Source organism: Pangasianodon hypophthalmus, chromosome 17, assembly GCF_027358585.1.
Source record: "Pangasianodon hypophthalmus isolate fPanHyp1 chromosome 17, fPanHyp1.pri, whole genome shotgun sequence".
NCBI classification, from domain to species: Eukaryota; Metazoa; Chordata; class Actinopteri; order Siluriformes; family Pangasiidae; genus Pangasianodon; species Pangasianodon hypophthalmus.
In genome coordinates, this window is record NC_069726.1 from 3,546,145 (window position 1) to 3,565,467 (window position 19,323).

Genomic DNA, 19,323 nt, shown 5'->3' on the forward strand with positions numbered 1-19,323 from the left:
TTATAATTGCTTGTTATCATGGTTATGTTCCAACATGTTTAAATTGCAAGCCAATCAGAAATTAGTATTACCATTTCCAGCATATAATGCACGGTAGCTTTCAAGTGCCTTACTCAAACAAAGTGCAAGATAACATTTAGTCATAATACCGTTGATTAATCGTCACTTTGTTTTGAATTCAAATTATTTGGCATAATGTATGTTAAGGCAAGATAAGGTTTGTTACATGGAAAAGCCTGTAATATAACCATAATTAGGATGCTTGTGGACTAATTTGTGCATAAACAAGCAATACCTTAAAAGTTTTGTATTTATTTTCACCCTTAGCAGAACCAAGTTGCAAGTAGTGGTATCGATTCATGGATGCTGTGCTCATAAATGTCACAAACGTGGTCCTCATGGCGTGGATTCTGGGTTATAGATGATCTGAAGTATTTTTAATAAAGAAACACACCAGTACAGAACAGTGCAGATGTTTCCATCCAGTGCACAGAGGTGTGTAGTTTCAAAATCTGGCCTTTCACAACTGTGATTGTGCTCTGCTCTCAGCGTGTGTATGTGTGTGTGAGGGAGAAAAATCAAACAAAAACACATTCCTCTCTGTTTAATGCCCCACTGTGAGCCCTGGCTCTCAATGTTAATATCTCATTCAGTCGGGGCAGAGTGAGGCAGTTACACAGCTTGAAGTGACACATTGTATAACAAACGATGAATGCTCATATCAGAGATAGGAAGAAAAAAAAACAACAACAACTCGCTTCTGAAAAAGACTGTTTATTCATCGTTAGGTAACACCACGCCCCCCGTCGAGCCTTACACACTACTCGTTTAGACTCAGGGTTGGCAAAGAAGGCCCATTGAACGGCTCTATCTGATAGCTTTAGGCTTTATGTAAAACAAGCACCTTAAAGCTTTTGTCGTTTTCCACCTAATCACAGGAAAACCAGCTTCTTAGAGTAGACTGCATCCTGGGAGTATCATTTCCCATCCTCCAATGTTTTCCCACTGCGAATGGGAGAATAAAAGCTGGGCTAACCATGCCTCCTCCAGTGCCACCCCGAATACTGAGCGTCAGTTTGAGTGCGAATGAAACCAAACCTGCTTCACTGGAGGATCTTTTGTGTGCACTCACTATGTGCACAGAGCTGCATTTGATTCTTATCTCTCATTTTCACTGAAGGCCTTTTTTCCCCTCCTCACCCCTCCTTATTCTCCAGGCTTCAAGCATGGGAATTGTTGAGTGAAGGAGGGATCTGTTCACATTCTCTCACACTCTCTATCTCCAATCATGACTCAAGCTGCATTATTGGGCTAACAAATAATGGTACATCTATCTTGATCTTTGGGTTTGGGAGAACTAAAGACTAATAAATAGGAAATTTAACATTTTTATTGGCAAGTTTGTAATAGTGTCAGAATTAAATGTTTAAGCGTTACATGTGAATGATGCAAAAAGGGACTGAATTATTTCAGTTATTTCATATTTGAATGTGAATATTATGCTTTTTTTTAACACTCAAGGTCGCATTGCAAAAAAAAAAACGGGGGGAAAACAGGGAAAGGGGAAATATTCAGAGAAAAGGCAAGTTTTAAGTTGACTCTTAAAATGAGAGAAGAAAATGCAGTCACAAAGTTCCTGAGGGAAGGCGTTCCAAAAATTGGGAGCTACAGCACTGAAAGATCTTTCTCCCATTGATGTCTTAGACGCAATCAGTACACTCTTAGAAATAAAGGTAACAAATGGTGCTTTTCCTTGTTTCTGGGGTGGTACCATCAAGGGGACATTTTTGTACAGTTAGTATATATCCTAGGATTTGGTGTACTTTAATTAGCTTTTAGAGTAAATCTTTAAAGGTACATCATTGGTCTTTAAGGTCAATCTTAAAGGTACACTATATTCGTGTTCCCAGTTGAAAGATGCACACTAAAGGTACAGAACACTGGGCTAGATGACAAGGAAGAGTACCTTCTGAGGGTGTAGACCAGATATTTTACCCTGTCCAAAGAGGCTTTTTCAAACCCCTTCCATAAAACTAATGCAGTTTGAATAGTTAGGATGGTTGTAAAATGATGGTAATTAATAACATTTTTTATCTGAGCTGAGCAGAGTTAAGGGTCTTGCTCAAGGACCCAAAATTTCTCTGTGGCAGTCCTGGGACTTGAACTCCAAACCTTTTGATATCCACCCTAAAATGTCATTACGGTATTAGCTACTGTTTGTGCATGTGTGTGTGCACTTAATCTACCATGTATGATGTGACCACTTGTTGTCCTGCTTCTGATGGCAGGCGAGAAAGCAATGTGTAGCACTTCTCGTTTTCCTTTAATTGGTACGGTAATTTCTTGATATTTGTAGAAGTACTGAAATTTATAGCTCATGTTGTGTTTCTCAGTGGTGCAGCTTTCTTTTTTGTTGCATCATTGGGAGTTTGAATCCTGACAATGCCCATCCATCCATGACCCAGGAGAGCATAATTGGCCCTGTTGCCTAGGTGGAGAAGCTGGCCTTCCTCTTTTCCGCTCTCCTTAGCCAATTTCAGACATCTGTTAGTCCACATATACAGTATCCAGAGTGCTACCTTGCTGGTGGGAAATTTGGACGACTACAGTTGGAAAAGATTTTTAAAAATGCAGCTGTGTTTCCTTAGATTCACACCGCTGATGTGATCTTTGCACTATGGACATGTTTTTAGTCTCTGCCGGAGTCCGTGCTTCATCAGGGTGCTTCTCAGTGTTTCATCAACCTCCACACTGCCGTGATGCACTGACTTTTTATGGCCAGCGAACGTTTGATTTTACTTTGTAATGTTGTTTGAGTTCCAATCAGCGCTGTAGTTTTGTTTCAGGTGGGTTGTAATTTGGCCGATTTCAGAGCCACTGAGCTGTTAGGGAGCCCAAACCATGAAGGCTTGCTGAGTGCTATATTATTTGCTTACTTCTCGCCGAGCAGTATAATGATGTATTTTCTTTTCTTGGTTTTGGCAACATTGTTGCTCAAAAATCATGCCGGTGAGGCTGTATCAAGATCAAGCTGGAAGTGTTTCTGAGATTTGATTGCTTTTTTTGTATGTTTGTAGGTAACATATACAAAAAAAACAATCAAACACTTCTAACTGTTGGGATTAAAATCATCACCTCCATGTCTGGAGCCATGGTTTTCTGCTAGAAAAGAGTGAGATGCTCCCTTCAGGTGAGGGGAGAGACCTTGCCAATGGTGGAGGAGTTTAAGTACCTTGGGATCTTATTCACGAGGGATTAAAAAAAGATTGGGGAAGCAGCAATGTTACAGTCTGTGGTGGTAAAGCAGGAACCAGTTTGTGGACAAAGCTCTCTGTTTACCAGTCAGTCTACTTCTCGGTCCTCTCCTAAGGTCATATGCTGTAGGTAGTGACCAAAAGAATTAGGTCACAAGTACAGGTGGTGGAAACAAGGTTCCTCCCCAGGGTTACTGGGCTTTACTTATTGCGATAGGGTGATGAGCTTGACGGTTCGAGAGAGCCACTGCTCTTCTGAATTAAGAGGAGACGGTTTAGGCACATTACAAGGATGCTCCCTGGTCGGCTCCCACTAGAGCTTTATCAGGAACCTCTCAGTGGATGGAAAACCCCAAACAGACCCAGAATATGCTCACTATCATTTTAATACAAAAATGCTCTGCATGCTTCTTATTTCTTCTCTGACATAGCTTTGTGGCTCGTTCCCTGAGATTTATTTATTTATTTGTTTGTTTGTTTGTTTATTTTAAATATCACCAACTTTTTCTTTCTGCATTTATTCATTTGGACCAAACCAAGCAGTCAAGGCTTTAAAGGCCCGGTAGTATCATCCCTGAGATTTAAATTTGATTGAAGTATGGAAATATTTTATTCACTTAATCATTTTTATTTTGGAGTACATATTAGGATATGTAGGGTTTAAATATGACTGTTGGTACAGTAATTTGATTTAAAAAAAAAAAAAAAAAGGGTTTCAGTATTCAAGACACTGTGCTTAACAAGAAAGTAAATAAGAATCTAGCACTTAAAATAATGCACAAGAGCTTTTCTACTTTTTTGACATTAATTCATATGAAGGTCACAACAGCCACACTTGGTAACCAGTCCAAGAACGCCTGAGCAAGGTGGTCTCTGTCCAGTTTCAAGTGAATTTTAGAGTCGACTCAACTCCAAGTTGAGTGAACCAAACATGGCATGTGTTTTTGGTTGCAGCATTTTTTTTTTTTTTGTGTGTGTGTGTATGTGTAGATGTGAGGTGTTAAACTGAGCTGTGAGGCGCAAACTGAGCCAAAGGACTAGAGCTATAGCACTGCAGAAATGCCGTGTGTTCTGGAGATTTGGACCGATGAACCAAAAGAGAAAATAAATGTTGGATGCAGTACAGAAAACATTTTATACTAGTTATTTAGCATTGGCTCCATGTTCTGTTCTGTTCAGTATCGGTGATTTTTGTGATTTCTACGCACACTTGGCAAAGGTTTGTTTACCTTTTTCCATTGCCGTATTTCTGACCAAAGGATGAAAGGTTTTTTTAAGTACATTTTCAGCCCTACACGCCCCTCAGCTAACATTTTTATTGCTTTTTGTTTTGTTTTATTATGTGCAGGGTGAAAACAAACCAAACCAAAAAGCAAGCAAACCTAAAGTATTGATTTCGCTCTGATTCAGACTCGGCAGATGGACTAATAAAATGTTTTTTTTCTTTCTTTTTTTTTTTTTTTTTTTTTTTTTTTGTGAAAAGTATTTTTTTTGAAATGTTCAGTTGGTTTTCTTGAACAGTGCTCATCCGTATACTGGATTTAAAAATGACAGCTATTCGTAATCTTTCATTTTCAACTTGATACCAAAATTTTTTTTTTTTTTTTTTTTTTTTTTTTTTTTGGAAACATTCTCCTTTCAGACACTTACTTTATCTTCATCTCCTCTCTTCACTCTCTCTCTCACTCTGTCTTTCTCTGCATTACCATAGCTGTCACATTCTGCTTACCCACATAGTACAGTGCAGCAGCGGCTCTAATGATCTGTGACTGTGTGTATTCTACCTTTAAACCGCCGACTCTTCAGGAGACACATAAAGCAGGAAACCATCTTTATAAAATCACAGTGGTGAAGTGGACTTCAGTCCATGTACAGAAAGAATCATGGAGCTTTGGTTATATAACAGCTCTCTCATTCTTGTCTCACACATGATAGCAAAACGGCAGCAAGAGCAAGTTTCATCCACGTGCTGTCTTCGTTTTTATCCATAACAGATGTGAACAGTGCTGGATGAAACATACGCCGTTTGAACACAATCCTGAGCCTTTTCTTCCCTCCACTTCAAACGGCTGTGTTATTGATCTTTTTAGCTGTAAACCCAAGAGATGCCTTTGCTGATTTAAGAGGTAGTAAGGAAAAATGCTACCTCTATCCTCAGCTTGTTGAGGTTAGACTGTAAATCAGTGTAAATTCTTTCCACGGTTAGCTTCCTGTGCAGCCAGAGTGGTCCACACGCACATTAGAGCTGGAGGTCAGGAGGAGTTTGTTGTTCTGCCATTGGGAACAGGTTATGGTGTGATGTTACACGTGGTGTCCGTGTGGTCCGTGTTGCTGCTGAGGCTCAGGCTGCAGATTTACTGGCTCACTGGAAGGCAGGTATGTCAGATGGGATATTTGAGTTCCTGGACGCTGGATGACCCCAAGGGGAGAGAGGAAAGGATTTGTAAGTGTAGTAAGAAAAAAGACATGCTTCCAGCGTGTTAGACGCCATTACACCTAGTCAGTTCTCGAGTATCAGGATTATATCTGATTTGGAATTAGCTCCACACAGGTGTAAAAGAAATAAAGGTGTAAATGCACCCAAGTCAGATTTAAACAGGGTTGAATGATATACTGTGTCAGCATCAACATTGCGAGAATGCGATAATCACACTGAGAGGAAACAAACTAGCATGGTTTGCAGCTTGAATAACTTAAAGAGAAATGATGTATCAAACATCAGAAAAAAAATTGATTGCGCATGTTGTGCTTTCTGAGATGCTTTTCTGCTCACCACAGTTACTGTAGCCTTCCTGTGAACTCTGGCCATTGTCTGGCCATTCTCCACCGACCTCTCCTGACCTCTCATCAACAAGGTGTTCCACCGGCAGAACTTCCTCTCACTGGAAGGTTTTGATGGCTTTTTTTTTTTTTGGTTCTTTGGTTTTCACACCATTCTGTGTAAACTGTACAGACTGTTGTGCATACAAATTCCAGGAGATCAGCAGTTTCTGAAATACTCAAACCAGCCAGTCTGGCACAACCAAATCACTGAGATCACGTTTTCCCCCATTCTGAGGTTTGACATGAAGATTAACTAAAGCTGTTAATGTGTTTCTGCATGATTTTATGCACTGCACTGTTCCCACAAGATTGGCTGATTGGATAACTGCATGAATGAGCAGGGGTACAGGTGTTCCTATTAAATAGGCCCCTGAGTGTTTGCTGAAATATTTGTTGAGTTTGACCCCTGCCTTAGAGGTTCTAGATTTGACCTTTTATTCTAAGCATGTACAGTAATTATAGGAGATACGCGTTGTTGGTGTACGTAAGAAACAAATTTCAAGTTATTAGCAAATTAACGACGGACTAGTGAGTCATAGTGGATATATGCGCATAGCAAGTGCAAATTTTGCTTAGTAGCATTCCGAAACAGGACGTCATTAAGGACACGGCTCTTAGCCATCAGGCTCTATGGGATGTGCTTATTTTAATTTGGTATAAAAACAGGAATATTGATCAGAAGCCTCCTGGTGAGAAGTAAAACTTCTGTTATGTTATGAGAGAGACCGTCTCTGGTACGACTTTCTGCTCTGTTTCTCTCTCTCTCTGTCTCTCTCTCTCTCTGTCTCTAACTCGTTCGTGTGGGGAATGTAAATAATGGGGAAATTGCAGTCGATCTAAACTGCTGTCACACTGTATTTCCCCTGCTCTTAAATCTCCACTGTTCCTGCTATGTTTCCCTGCATCACACCACAAGTCAGCCCGCTTATGAATGCCTTTGTCTGCCAATAAATAATTCAAAAGGCTGTTGATTTAAACCAACGCCTGTATAGAGTGTACATGTGTGTGTACGTGTGTGTGAGAGAGAGCGTGGCGTTTTATACGTATGGCTGTTTTGGGCGCAGCAGCATAGGTGCAAAGGTTTCTAGGGAAGGAGTGTTCGTTGTCATATCTTCTGACAGAAACACGATAAGCCGCCTCCAGGCCCTCGTGTGAATTTAAACAGCTGCTCAGTTGCTTCCTCTTTGTAATTTTTTTTCCCTTGTATCTCTATGCACCAGCTCCAGAGCTTGAATACTAGTTAATAAATCAGCTCTCCTGCTAGCGCTAAAAGTGCAGAATTAGCTTCAGACATCCCTTGCTGTACTCCTAGGTTCTTGCTTATGTGGCTGTGGGGTGCTTGAGGTCATCTCATGTCATTTAAAGACTCTAACCTAGGCATTAGCCAAGCAGTTGGGCCTTTCAGTTGGATGTTAGCATGAGTCATGCTAGTTAAGTAAAAAGTGTGAGGGGAAAACAATTTGTGAGGACGTTGGTTTTATCTTTTCTCTAGAGTAACAAACAGTTACTGTAGCTTCAGTTGTCCCTCTCTAAGTTCTGCTAACATCTGCTAGCTTTATGTTTCTGTGGGTTATTTAACAATTAGAAATATTAGTCATTAGCCTAACAATGGGGCCTTTCTTTGGATGTTGGTCTGAGTTATGCTAATTAAGTAAAAAGAGTGATGATAAAGCCTTTCAGAAAACTGCTTTTTTTATCTACAGCTACAGATAGCTAGACGTGTGCTTTCCTGTCAGATGTTACCATAATTTATGCTAGTTAAGTGAAAAGAGTGAGGGAGAACTACAAACTGCTTTTTAACTAGAGCCCTGGCTAGTTTTAGATGTCCCTCAGTAAATTCTGCTAATATCCTCTAGCGTCATGTTCGTATGGCTCTAGGGTGTATGAGGTTGTCTCATTGAGTTTGTTCTTTCCTGTCAGATGTTAACATAGTTTATGCTAGTTTAAAAAAACAAAAAAAAAAACAGCCTTTTTGGGTGTCTAGATGGAAAAAACTCTCTCACAGGATTTCATCCTCATGGTACTTAGCTTTGGGCAGCTAGAGGTCATATCATGTACTTTAAAGGTGCAAATTTGTCTATTAGCCTGGCCACAGCCAGTCTTCCTGTGGGATATTAGCACAAGTTACACTAGTTAAGTAAGAATCATGAGAAAGAAAACCTTAAAAAAATAAAATAATGAACACGCATCAGAAAAGGCACAAACGGCCTTGCTCATATGCATTTGGGATTTTGGGGTCAATCTCATGTATTTTGAAGGTGGTAAATCAGCTCTTAGCCTAGTAGCTCTGCCTTTCTGTTGGACGTAAGCATGAGTTATGTTAGTTAAGTAAGAATCACGAGGAAGCAAAGCATCTCTCTCTCTCTCTCTCCAGAGATACAAAAGGCAGCAGACTTTTTCTCACTAAAACTCATAAGGCAAGAGGTGGCTAGCAGAACCTTTTCTTCATTGTTACAAAAGGCCAGCCACTCCAGTGCAGTCTCCATTGCTCTCCTTTTACATACGATAAGGCCGCCATTATCCTCTGAACCGTTTGCTGCAGAATAGAAGGAGAAAGGAGTGAGAGATTTCTGCTTCCATTGAGTGAGCATGGCCTCACCTCATGGCTGTGTGTGTGTGTGTGTGTGTGTGTGGTGAAGAGGTCCTTAACCTGCTATCAGATGGTGGAAGAGCACAGTGTGTGCTGTGAGAGGCTGCCTTGAAAAGGCCTGCAATACTGAAGCATCTCTATAAAAGAGACGTGTGTGTGTGTGTCTATATGTGTGTCTCGGTGGAGTGTGACGGCCGCTCAACAGTCACGCACCAGGAACTCACCCACCGATGTTCCTCTATGTGTGTATAGATATATACAATGGCTGAAGTGACTCCATCTCCGTGTACTCACTGAATCATGACCTGTCCTTCAATGGAACGGCGCTCGGTGGGAATAGCAACTTCAGTCACTTGCTTATGATCAGAATCGGCGCAGTGTGTGTTAAGGCTGTCTAATGAGTTTCACTGGTGAAATTATTTGAATTTTTACTTTTGGTTCATTTGCTGTTTGGTTTCACTGTGCATGTAATTAAATGAACCAAAAAGCAGAAAAACTTTGGCTGAGGGGCGTGTAGAACTGAAAACATACTCGTCAAAAACTTATTCAGAAATACAGTGATGGAATAAGGCAAACAAATAATTTGCATATTTTAAATCTTAAAAATCACCCGAGCACATGCATGTGTAAAACATTTTGTGTGTCAGATCCAGCTTTTATTTTCTCTTTGTTGATCCAAATATCCGAACATGAAACATGGACGACGCCAGTTTCATTTATACATATTTCTTTTTTTCTTTTTTTTTTTTTTTAAACTTTTATTTTGACACCATAACACACATTACTCAGTTAGCTAGCTTGCTGACGATCATGGTATTTTGGTCAAATACAAGCTACTTTCATGGTGTAAAAATGTATAACATGCATAGAATGGTTGCTGATGTACATAAATGAATATGACCAAAACGGCAAGCACTAACAATTAGCTCCGTTTAGACAAATGAACAAAACCTGACATTCAGTACAGAAACTGTACTCTCCTCCCCCATATTGGAAGTTTAGGACTCCTCCCATCTTGGAAACTCGGGTATCAAAATTATCTCTCAGTTTTACGAGGGGTCATTCATGTGCAACCTCCTAGTGGGAAACGTGTATTTACGATAATTCCGATAGAACATGAAGGCGACATTACCTCCTGCAGTCGGGTCGATTCAGAGTCAAATCAGTTTCTCACTGTAATTGGAGCACACTGCATTTCACTGGCATGTGGACCAAGAAGCTTGCTCAGGAGCAGTTCTGGTCCGCACCCAGGTGGTGGGTGTGTGTACAAATTTTTTGGGTGTGCCTTGTCCCCTTAATTTATTAAAATACATTCACAGCGACATTAGCCAATAACTTCCTTTTTCCTGCTTGAAGACTTCCATATATGGATTGAAATACATGCCCACAATCCCCTCTATGGTCTTTAAGACACACCCACTCAGACCCGCTCTCACTTCTACATATAGACTTCTTGATGTGCCTGAATTTCAATGTAGTGTAGAGCCACTGTGAACATTTGTTTGGTCTGTATCTGTGCGTGTGTGCGCTTGTTTAGAAAAACCCTAGAATGTTCAGGAAGCGATCTCCCTGACCTGCCGTTAAAGGTGCTGAGGATCGATAACAGGCATCATTATGGTCTAATAATTATGGAAGCCTATACACACACATGTGCACACATGCGCGCACACACACACACACACACACACACACACACACACACACACTAGACTGGCAGTAGTGTTTGGCTTCTGTGTGTGTTCTCTGTGTTAGACTGCTTCTCTAAGTCAAACAGAGGCAATGCAGCCAGGTTGTTCCTGTTTACCCTTGTTTGTGTGTGTGCATGTGCATTCCTATTCCCATCACCCGCACGCCATCAGCCCTCCCTCTGGCGCGCACCCTCGCTCTGCCACATGCACCCTGCCCGCACAGAGTGTTACCTAGCGACGGTAACTGGGGCAAGAAACTGAGGACCTTTGGCTCTGGTCGCCTTCTGGGATACTGTCTCATATTTTTCACTGTGTGTGCATTGAGGATTTATGATGGACAGGGTTGAGGGTGTCAACTGAGGCCTGTTAGGCCTGGGCAGATTTTGGTTTGCATTGAGTACTTGAGTACTGACAACAAGGATAGAAGTTGGGTATTTTTTGAAAAAAAAAAAAAGGAGAGCCGTTCAACAGTAAAACTGTAATCTTCATTTAAAATTTGGTCATTGGTTACAGTGGTTTTGGTGGACAGTAACTGTCTGATTATAGAAACATGTGCAACAGGAACTGCCGGACTACAGGACTGACTGGTTACAGAGGCATTGGGAATCGCCACTGTTGTCTGATTGGTTACCAGTTAATTAAAATCTTTTGTTAGCAAAGTTGACATTTTGGTAAAGAATTTTGGTAAATTCTTATGAAACACCAAACACATATGAGGACAGAGTTGATATTTTCAAGGATTTTGTCTTGTTCATGTCATTAATTGCTTTTACTCTGAAAATATAAATTAGTTAAAGGCTCTGTGTTAGCTAGCTAAATTGTTTTCCTCATTTAGCTAGTGTATTCTTAGCGTCCGTATTTCCCAGTTGGATAGCAACAGTTTTTCATATATATTTTCCGATATAGGAAAGTAATGGAAACATGGCAACCAATCTGTTGGTTAATGTGTGTTAATATGTCTGATAAAGAACATTTAGCTTTTTACAGGATTAAAATATTTAATCAGGGTGTGGACTTTCATTCATTCTCTGTCCTTTGCTGTAGTTAACTCCTAACCTCACACCTTTTATTCTTTTTTCTTGCAGGTAGAAGACGCTATGCTAATGTTTGACAAGACCACTAATAGACACAGAGGTAAGTGCTAACGCTTTACTGTTTACACAGATGTGTAATGGTGCCCTCCTGTTATGTCGTGCACGTTTGTGTGTGTGTTAGTGGGTTGTCCTCTAACAGCGCGTCAGTGCTGCACTCCGGCTCCTGCCTTTATCAGAGCTGTCTGTTTGTCGCTGACGCTTGTTGACTGATTGCCGAATCAGAAGAAGCGTGTGATGGAAAAACGATCGATGGAGAAGGGAGGGGGAGCAGAGCGTCGACCCCCTACATGTCTAGGATTTGATCTGTGGGTTTGGGGAGTTTTATATGCCCTGGCTACTGTGTGTGTGTGTGTGTGTGTGTGTGTGTGTGTGTGTGTGTGTGTGTGTGTGTTAGATAAGGGTTGTGAAGGGAAGCGTTGTCATTATCTCTGTCTGCTTTATCTCGTCTTTATCTGAGATTAGGAAGAGGCTTCGTCCTAAAGCAGAGGACTTTGCAAAGACACAATGCGCCGGTTCTACAAGCACACAATGAGATAAACGCTACTGCTGCATTCATTCTGTGTGTGTGTGTGTGTGTGTGTGAGAGAGAGATTTCATATTAAAATGAATAATTTGTCTAGAATCGTACTCCTCTTACCCTAAATGTGATTGCTCACCCAAGACGTGTGAAACGTCTGGTGTGTTCCCCATTTTTCTAAATGAATGTCCCTCTCTTCCATTTTTCTCAGTATGCCGGAAATAAGATTTTGATTTTTGATTTTCGATTCATGCTAGTGTCATTTGAGTGTAATTTTATTGGAGTCTTTTCATAAGAATTTACCAATTCTGAGGAAATTGTTAATATTCTCAAAATTTGGTGTGATTTCTGCCATCATTCTGCTTTCATGTTATATAAAATAATCTATGGCGTCATTCTAGCTAGCTAAAATTTTAGCCTCAATTGTAAGATTAAGGTTGTGGGTTATGCTCTGTCTCCGTAGTTCTAGTTGCATAGCAGCAGCTTTCTCATAACTTTAATCACTTTAATACTTTCCCATGGGGAAAGGACAGAAATTCACTATTTCCTTTTGAATTGTGTTAAGAGAAATTTCCAGAAACTGTTGTCAAAGTGTGAACAGTCACTCTTTATCTGTCTCCAGAAAGGTGTAACAAGGCTGTGTTTTAAGTATATCAGTAAAGTACAGTAGTTACACTCCTGTCTGCTTCAGTGACACGCACACACGCGCACATGTGCACACACGCGCACACACACAGATCACTAATCTTTTCCAAAGCAGTTGTTTGGTTCTTCAAATTGACAAGAACACGAGTCAGCTTTGTGACAGCAAAAGAGTTAATAAGGAATAAAAAATGTAAGCAGCAGCGACTGAGTCATTTGCATGAAGCAGGTGCAGTTTTTAGTGCGTGTGTGTGTGTGTGTCTTGGTAGGTTTCGGGCCCCGTTTCGCTTTGACTCTGCACTGACATACATACAGTAGAACGGTTTAGATGCATTGTGGGTCGTGTGGAAATTTCCCACTGAATGACTAAAAATGCTACTACACATATACACACACACACACACACACAGTCAAGAATAGCAGCTCTCTCCTCTTTTATTTTGGTCTGTAATGAAGCGTGGAGAGCGTTTCTGCTTCAGGACCCACTGACACACCGTCCTCTTTCACACCAACCTCTCTTTCTGTCTCTCTGTTTTTCTCTCTTTTTCTGTCCTTCACTCTCTATCATTCTGTCTCTATATCTCTACCTGTCTTGCCCTCTGTATCTTGCTCTCTCTCCGTCTCTAGCAATCTCTCTTTCTTTCTTCCTTTCTTTCTCTCTCTCTCAAATGTTAAACGCCCTTCAGACTCAAGCAGGTCATCTAGCACAGGAATCTGATTGAGGCTTATCAAGCAGATCTCAGCCTCGGCCCCCGGTGCGTTTGCATGGAGGTTAAATTAAAGCAGCCTGTGGAAAAGGTTACTGTCTCATTCCTCTCCACTCTGATGTCATCTGAGTTTCGTACACAGACTTCAGTGTTTTAAACAGGGACAGATCTCGAAGATCTCCAACAAGTCAGTGAGTGTGTGGCTTTCAATCATGCTAACAAGTGCAAAGAAATGAGAGACAGAGAGAGAAGAGGAGAGACATAGTGCTTTTCTTGACTGAGCCTAATCCGGAACCGTTCCACACTTTTGAACCGCAAAAATATCAGCTCTCGAGCCGCAAAATCAGTTCCATTATGGCACTAAAATGCAAGTCTGGAACTGACAGACCGTGACGTTTGAACGCAAACTATTTATATAAGCGTCATTTCAATATTTTCTCCCTCAAACCAAATGTAGTCGATCAGCCAAAACCTCTGGTGACTGCACTGGAGCTACAAGGGTAAGATAGCTATTACGTAATGGATGTCTATCTGGCCCAAATGACATAGACTTAATTTACTTTTTTGCAGGTTAGAGTTTTGTCTAAGGGGAGAAATGGTGTAAATAATTTAAGGTAATTGTTCCACCAGAAATGGGTAGTTAAAAAAAAAAAAAAAGAGTAAATAATTTGGAAAAAACAGCAAAATCAGTATTGTAATACTCACTCGCTATTTTGAGTGCTATTGATAATAATTTACTCATCATTACATCCCGAAAGCCAATTCTAGCAAAGGTTCTTGTACATAGGAAATAGCTAAAATAGTAAATACATACAGATAGGTCACAAATTAAAAAAACAACATAAGCTGTTGGACCACCATGAGTCTCAAAAACAGCTTCCTTCCAGAACAGCATCAACTCTGCACATCTCTGGAACTGTCCTGGAGTGAACAACACCATCCTTCCAAAAGATTTTCCCTCAGTTGGTGTTTTGATGATGGTGGCAGTGGAGAGCGCTGTCTCTGTCTTACACATCACTCCAGAATATCTCTCATAGCTGTTCACTTGGATTGGGATCTGATGAGTGTGTAGACCACAGCATATGATTTACAATATTTTCGTTCTCATTAAATCTCTACATGAGCTCTCATGCCCTGTGGATGTGGGTGGGGTCATCCTGGAAGAGACCACACGCATCAGGATGGAAATGTTTCATCGTAGGTTAAAGGTGATCAGTCAGAAGAAGTTTGTAGTGATTTTCAGTGATGCTTCCATCTAAAGGAAAAAGTGGAGCCAAATCATGCCAGCAGAAATAAATAAATGCCCCTACAGCATAATGGAGGTTCTATTTTTTTTTTTTCCCTTTTTCCTCATCTTTGCCTTGTATGATGCATCATGGTTGTGTGTGAATAAACACCCACATCTGAGGTAATGGATCAAACTTGTAGGTCCGATGGTTGCCTGAACCAGGGTTGGCACCATGTCTGTGGAAAAAGGAGAGAATTAGAGAAGCACATCAGAGGTTTGAAGTAGTGAATGCCAAACAGAATAGCTCTCTCTCTCTCTCTCATTCTCTCTCTCTCTCATTCTCTCTCTCTCTCATTCTCTCTCTCTCTCATTCTCTTATACTCTCTTGTCCTTTTTTCCTTGGTTAGACTATTGAGCACTATTCTTCAGCCGTTCCTTCCAGGTGACCACCGAAGCTAAGATACTCTCTTTGTCCTTCCTTATCCTTCTCTCTCTCTCTCTCTCTCTCTCTCTCTCTCTCTCTCTCTCTCTCTCTGTCTCTTGTTTGAGGCCTCTATCTTGAGAGAGCAAGGTCCTCACACAAAAGAGCGTGGAGCACACCATCTCGCTGGCATTTACAGCACTAAAATGAGGACGATTGTGTTGGAAATTGAGCTTTCCAAAGCCATCAGTCCTGCTGCCCTGCTGCATTGTGGGTTAATGCAATGGCTCTGCTCTCACCGATGCTCACACTGGAGGTGTGTGTGTGTGTGTGTGTGTGTTTGAGTGAGTTCATTGTTCTGGCCGTGGAGGAACATTGTCTCTTTCCTGTTCCCTCTCTCTCATTTAGAATTCTAGGTTATGTTTTTCCTCGACATCTTATATGAGTCTGAAGAAGAGCAAAGACCTGAGAAGTAACCGTAATGCTGAGACATTTCCATATTCAGTGGCTGTTAATGTGACTGGGAGGTCAAGGGTCATGATCATATCTTTCAACTTCTTTCACACATTGTCCACACTTGCCAACATAAAATATTTTTTTTGTCTCGCAAAGCCAATGTCCTGCTGTCGCTAAAGAGTCTGGTGCGTTTTGTCACTAAATCTGGCCTGAACCACTTTTTTAAATTTTTTTTTTTATACAGGATTTTATACAGGATTACTCACCAACAACAACTTCAAACCAAACTCTTTAATAACGTTTAAAGATGGGATTTCATGTTTGTTCTTTTTTTTCAGTAAAGTGAATCTTGCTCCAAAAGCTCTTAGTGTCATAGTGTTCAAATGTTTGGTGCATGGAAGTGTGAACAGATAATCAGATTTCAAAATACTGAAGCTGTACAGTGTGTATGTGTTCTTTACAGGAAGCTTACACACTGCTGTGCTTGCCTCTTTCCTCCAAGGCTGAAATTAGCTTTGGTTGATTTCAACCAATCATCCGTCAGTTAAAAGATGCCCACTATTCTGCACAGGTTGCATTTCTGTTAAAACATGTATAGCATATAAAATAAAATTGTCAAAATTAAAGCAAAAAAGGCTTTTTCTGGCCTTGTACAGCTCTGTTCAACCTGCAAGTGTCCGACTGTGCAATCTAACCCCTTATTTTCCTGTCAAAACCTGGGTTACCAGGCAGGTGGTGGCGGTTGATCATTGATGTTGTATTTCTGTGAGTGTCTGTGTGATGGGGATGCCCTGATCATTGAGAGAAACTTTACCAGCACCACACAACTGATTTTGTTTTTATTAAACCTGGTTTTTGAATGGATTTCATTTCCCACGCTCTCATCTACAAGTGTCAACGGTTTGTGCTTCTTGTTTCACCTTGACTTTTCCTAATACATGTTACGTTTTTCCCCCCTCGCACAACTCCTTAAAACCAATCGAGGATCACCTTGATGTCCCCGGAGCACACCGATTCTGCCCCCTCCTCCCCTCAGCTCCTTGTTTCCTTTAATGAACCGGTAGTGAGGGATGATGAAACGGCGTGAAACGTTAACGCTAGCGCGTGTCCCCGATAGAGCCGGGGAAGAGTTAGCATCCAGATGGCATCCAATCCACAGAGTTAACAAAGAGTGTGTCTGATCACAGGTTAAAATTCGGCAGTTTTTTGAAATGATGCAAGTGTAAGTAACTTAAGCTGTGATTGGTCACGGTGAGGCGTGGGGATGAAAGCCGATTCACTATGGTGAGAGTGGCTCAGGCCTGAGAGAGAAAGGCAGGTGGAAAAAAAAAACAAAAAAACAGAGAGACACAGGTGTTGGGCTGAGCGAGGAATTCTTGGCTGTGGACAAGGTGTTGTTTTGTGTGTGTGTATGCATGGGTGTGTGTATGTGTGTAGCATAAAGCACTGGTTTGTTCCTGGAAGAGAAACAGAAGGCTGTATTGTGCGCTTCTCTAATCTGCTTACCTGGATCGGCAGCCCATGGAGCTGTTTCAGTTCCCAGCCTGCAGCAAGAAGCTCAGCTACCGCTCCAAGCTTGTGTGTGTGTGTATGTGTGTGTATGTGTGTGTGTGTGTGTGTGTGTGTGTGTGTGTGTGTATGTGTGTGCTTGTATTATTTCATGTGTGCCTGCCTGTGTCTGATAACTGTTAAAAGTATTTGTCTGCGACCGGCTTTGTCTCTGCTATTCTAATATCAGGAATAATAAGATGAGGCATTAAAGGCTCCGATCCTGTCAGGCTAAGGCAGTGCTAACGCCTCGATCCTGCTCTTAAGTTGATTGTCAAGGACAAAGCCAAAAGACTCTTCAATCAGGCAACGTGCTGAGTGCGTTAGGGGGCACTCGCTTATCTGAGACGAGAGAGAGAGAGAGAGAGGTGGGAATTCTCCACTCTCTGGCATGAGAGATGGTGCAGTTGGCATCAGATGAGTGCCAAGCAATCCAGCTTACCAATACCCACATTCAGTTCTCTCTCTCACTCTCTCTCTCTCTCTCTCTCTCTCTCACTCACTCTCTCTCTCTCAAATCATTTTAATTCAACAAAGTTTAATTGGCATGAATGGTCCATGTGGCAAGTTATTTACCAAATCAACACTAATACATAAAAACACAAATACGTGAATAAAGGAACTGAAAAGCCATAATTAATCAGTAACCAAATAATATACTGCCTCAAAATATGCTCAGAATGCTTACTGATATATTCATATTAGAATTATTATGATTATTATTATCTATGTGTCCAGTGATTCCCAGCCCTATTTCTGCACATTTCAGTGTTTTCTATGCTTGAAAAAACACACACATACAATGCAAAACATCCTGCAAGGAAGCTAATTGGTTGTATCAAGTGTGCTCCAGCATTAAAATAATAATAAATAACAAGAATCGGTCATGTATTTCTTTTGTAAGTTTACAACACAGGATTACCATTCTGGCAACAGTGGTAAGAGAGTGAGCCTATTTTAACATCATAAAGCGACAAATTCGATGTGAAAAATCCGCTTTTAGTTCCTAATATAATATCACTTTCAAGAGAGCTCGGCTCAGATTGTTGACTAATGAAAGAGAAAGTTAGAAAGTTTCGGCCAAATGTCCAGCACATATAAATCGTAGAAATCCATCCCCCCAGGCTCTTATCAATAATTCATAATGATCCATTAATGTTATAAAGTATGGAAATTTGTAAAAACAAGAAGTTACCATCAGGGAGGCTACGGCACATCAGTTACACAGATACCTTACTTGGCTCACTAGATACATAGTGTATACTATAGATTTCTTTCTATCCTCCTGGGTAAGACTGGAAAGTTCTGTGTCATCTGAACCCACATACCCTTAGATATTTTGATTTATTCATTCATGTATTTATTTACTTTTAAACAATTCAGTCACTGTCTTACTATTGTTGTGAAATTAAACCAGTGAAAAGTGCAATATTTATCTGCAAACTTTTCCTCTGAACATATCAGGAAGTGAAAATACACACAACCGACTATTAGGTGTTTAGCTATTCATTAAACAATTCTGTTGACAAAAGTTACATGATGATCACCCACAACCAAAAACGGTAACAGCCTGCTCACATCCAGGAGACAAACCGACTCGTCTTTTAATACGAATGGGTTAAGTGCCTCTCCAAACCTCCCACATAATTGCCCCTGCAGGATGTAGCACTGTCTTCCAATCCCTCCATCAGTCAGCAGTCAGAGGAAGCACCCTGCCTCTCTCCATGTGTTCTCTCTTATTTGTGACTTCTGACGAGCTCCTCTACATCCTCAATGTTCGCAGGAGGAAAGAAGGGATTACAGTTCAAATAGAGGAGTATTTCTATCCCGCCAGAAAGGCACCATGACTTCAGGTGCAGACTTTGATATGTTATCAAGGTTTTTTTTTTTTTTCCTCCCTCTCAGTTCTGACCAGGCCTGAGCTGGTGGAAAGGACACTGTTAAACAAAACGCTTTTAGAGGTGAGTTAGTAGTCATTATAATATGTGTGCCCAAGGGAGCACAGGGGTGTGCGGTGTTGGTCTGGAGAGGGAATTGTGGGTAATTTCCCACAGGCCCACTCGCCTGCTTAACCATGACTCTCGGTAAATGGAATTAGGAATACGGCAAGATTCAGCACCATCATTTAGAAGCTTTGGCACCTCCACCATTAGCTGTGAAAACTCTCAATGGTATTTCTTTTTTCCTAGCAACTAACCTGATATCAGCGATTAGTGTGAATGTCATTTAAATGGCACACCTAATCACATGCATCCTCCTCTTTCTCTTTTCTCTCTCTCCTTTTCCCACCCGAGGGCTTTTCTCCCAGGCCTCATCACAATGACAAAGGAAATGATGTGTTCACTCACTCTTAAT

At 41.0% G+C, this 19,323-nt stretch overlaps 1 protein-coding gene across 5 annotated transcripts in view; it reads left to right on the top strand.

Moving 5' to 3' along the window:
- msi2a (musashi RNA-binding protein 2a) overlaps nt 1-19,323 on the top strand; it is a 238,993-nt gene that overhangs the window by 111,621 nt on the left and 108,049 nt on the right. For all 5 annotated transcript variants that reach the window (XM_053241497.1, XM_026943793.3, XM_026943795.3 and 2 more), the window contains exon 7: nt 11,441-11,489. In XM_053241497.1, coding sequence (XP_053097472.1) covers nt 11,441-11,489 — 49 coding nt within the window. The remainder of the gene's footprint in view (nt 1-11,440; nt 11,490-19,323) is intronic.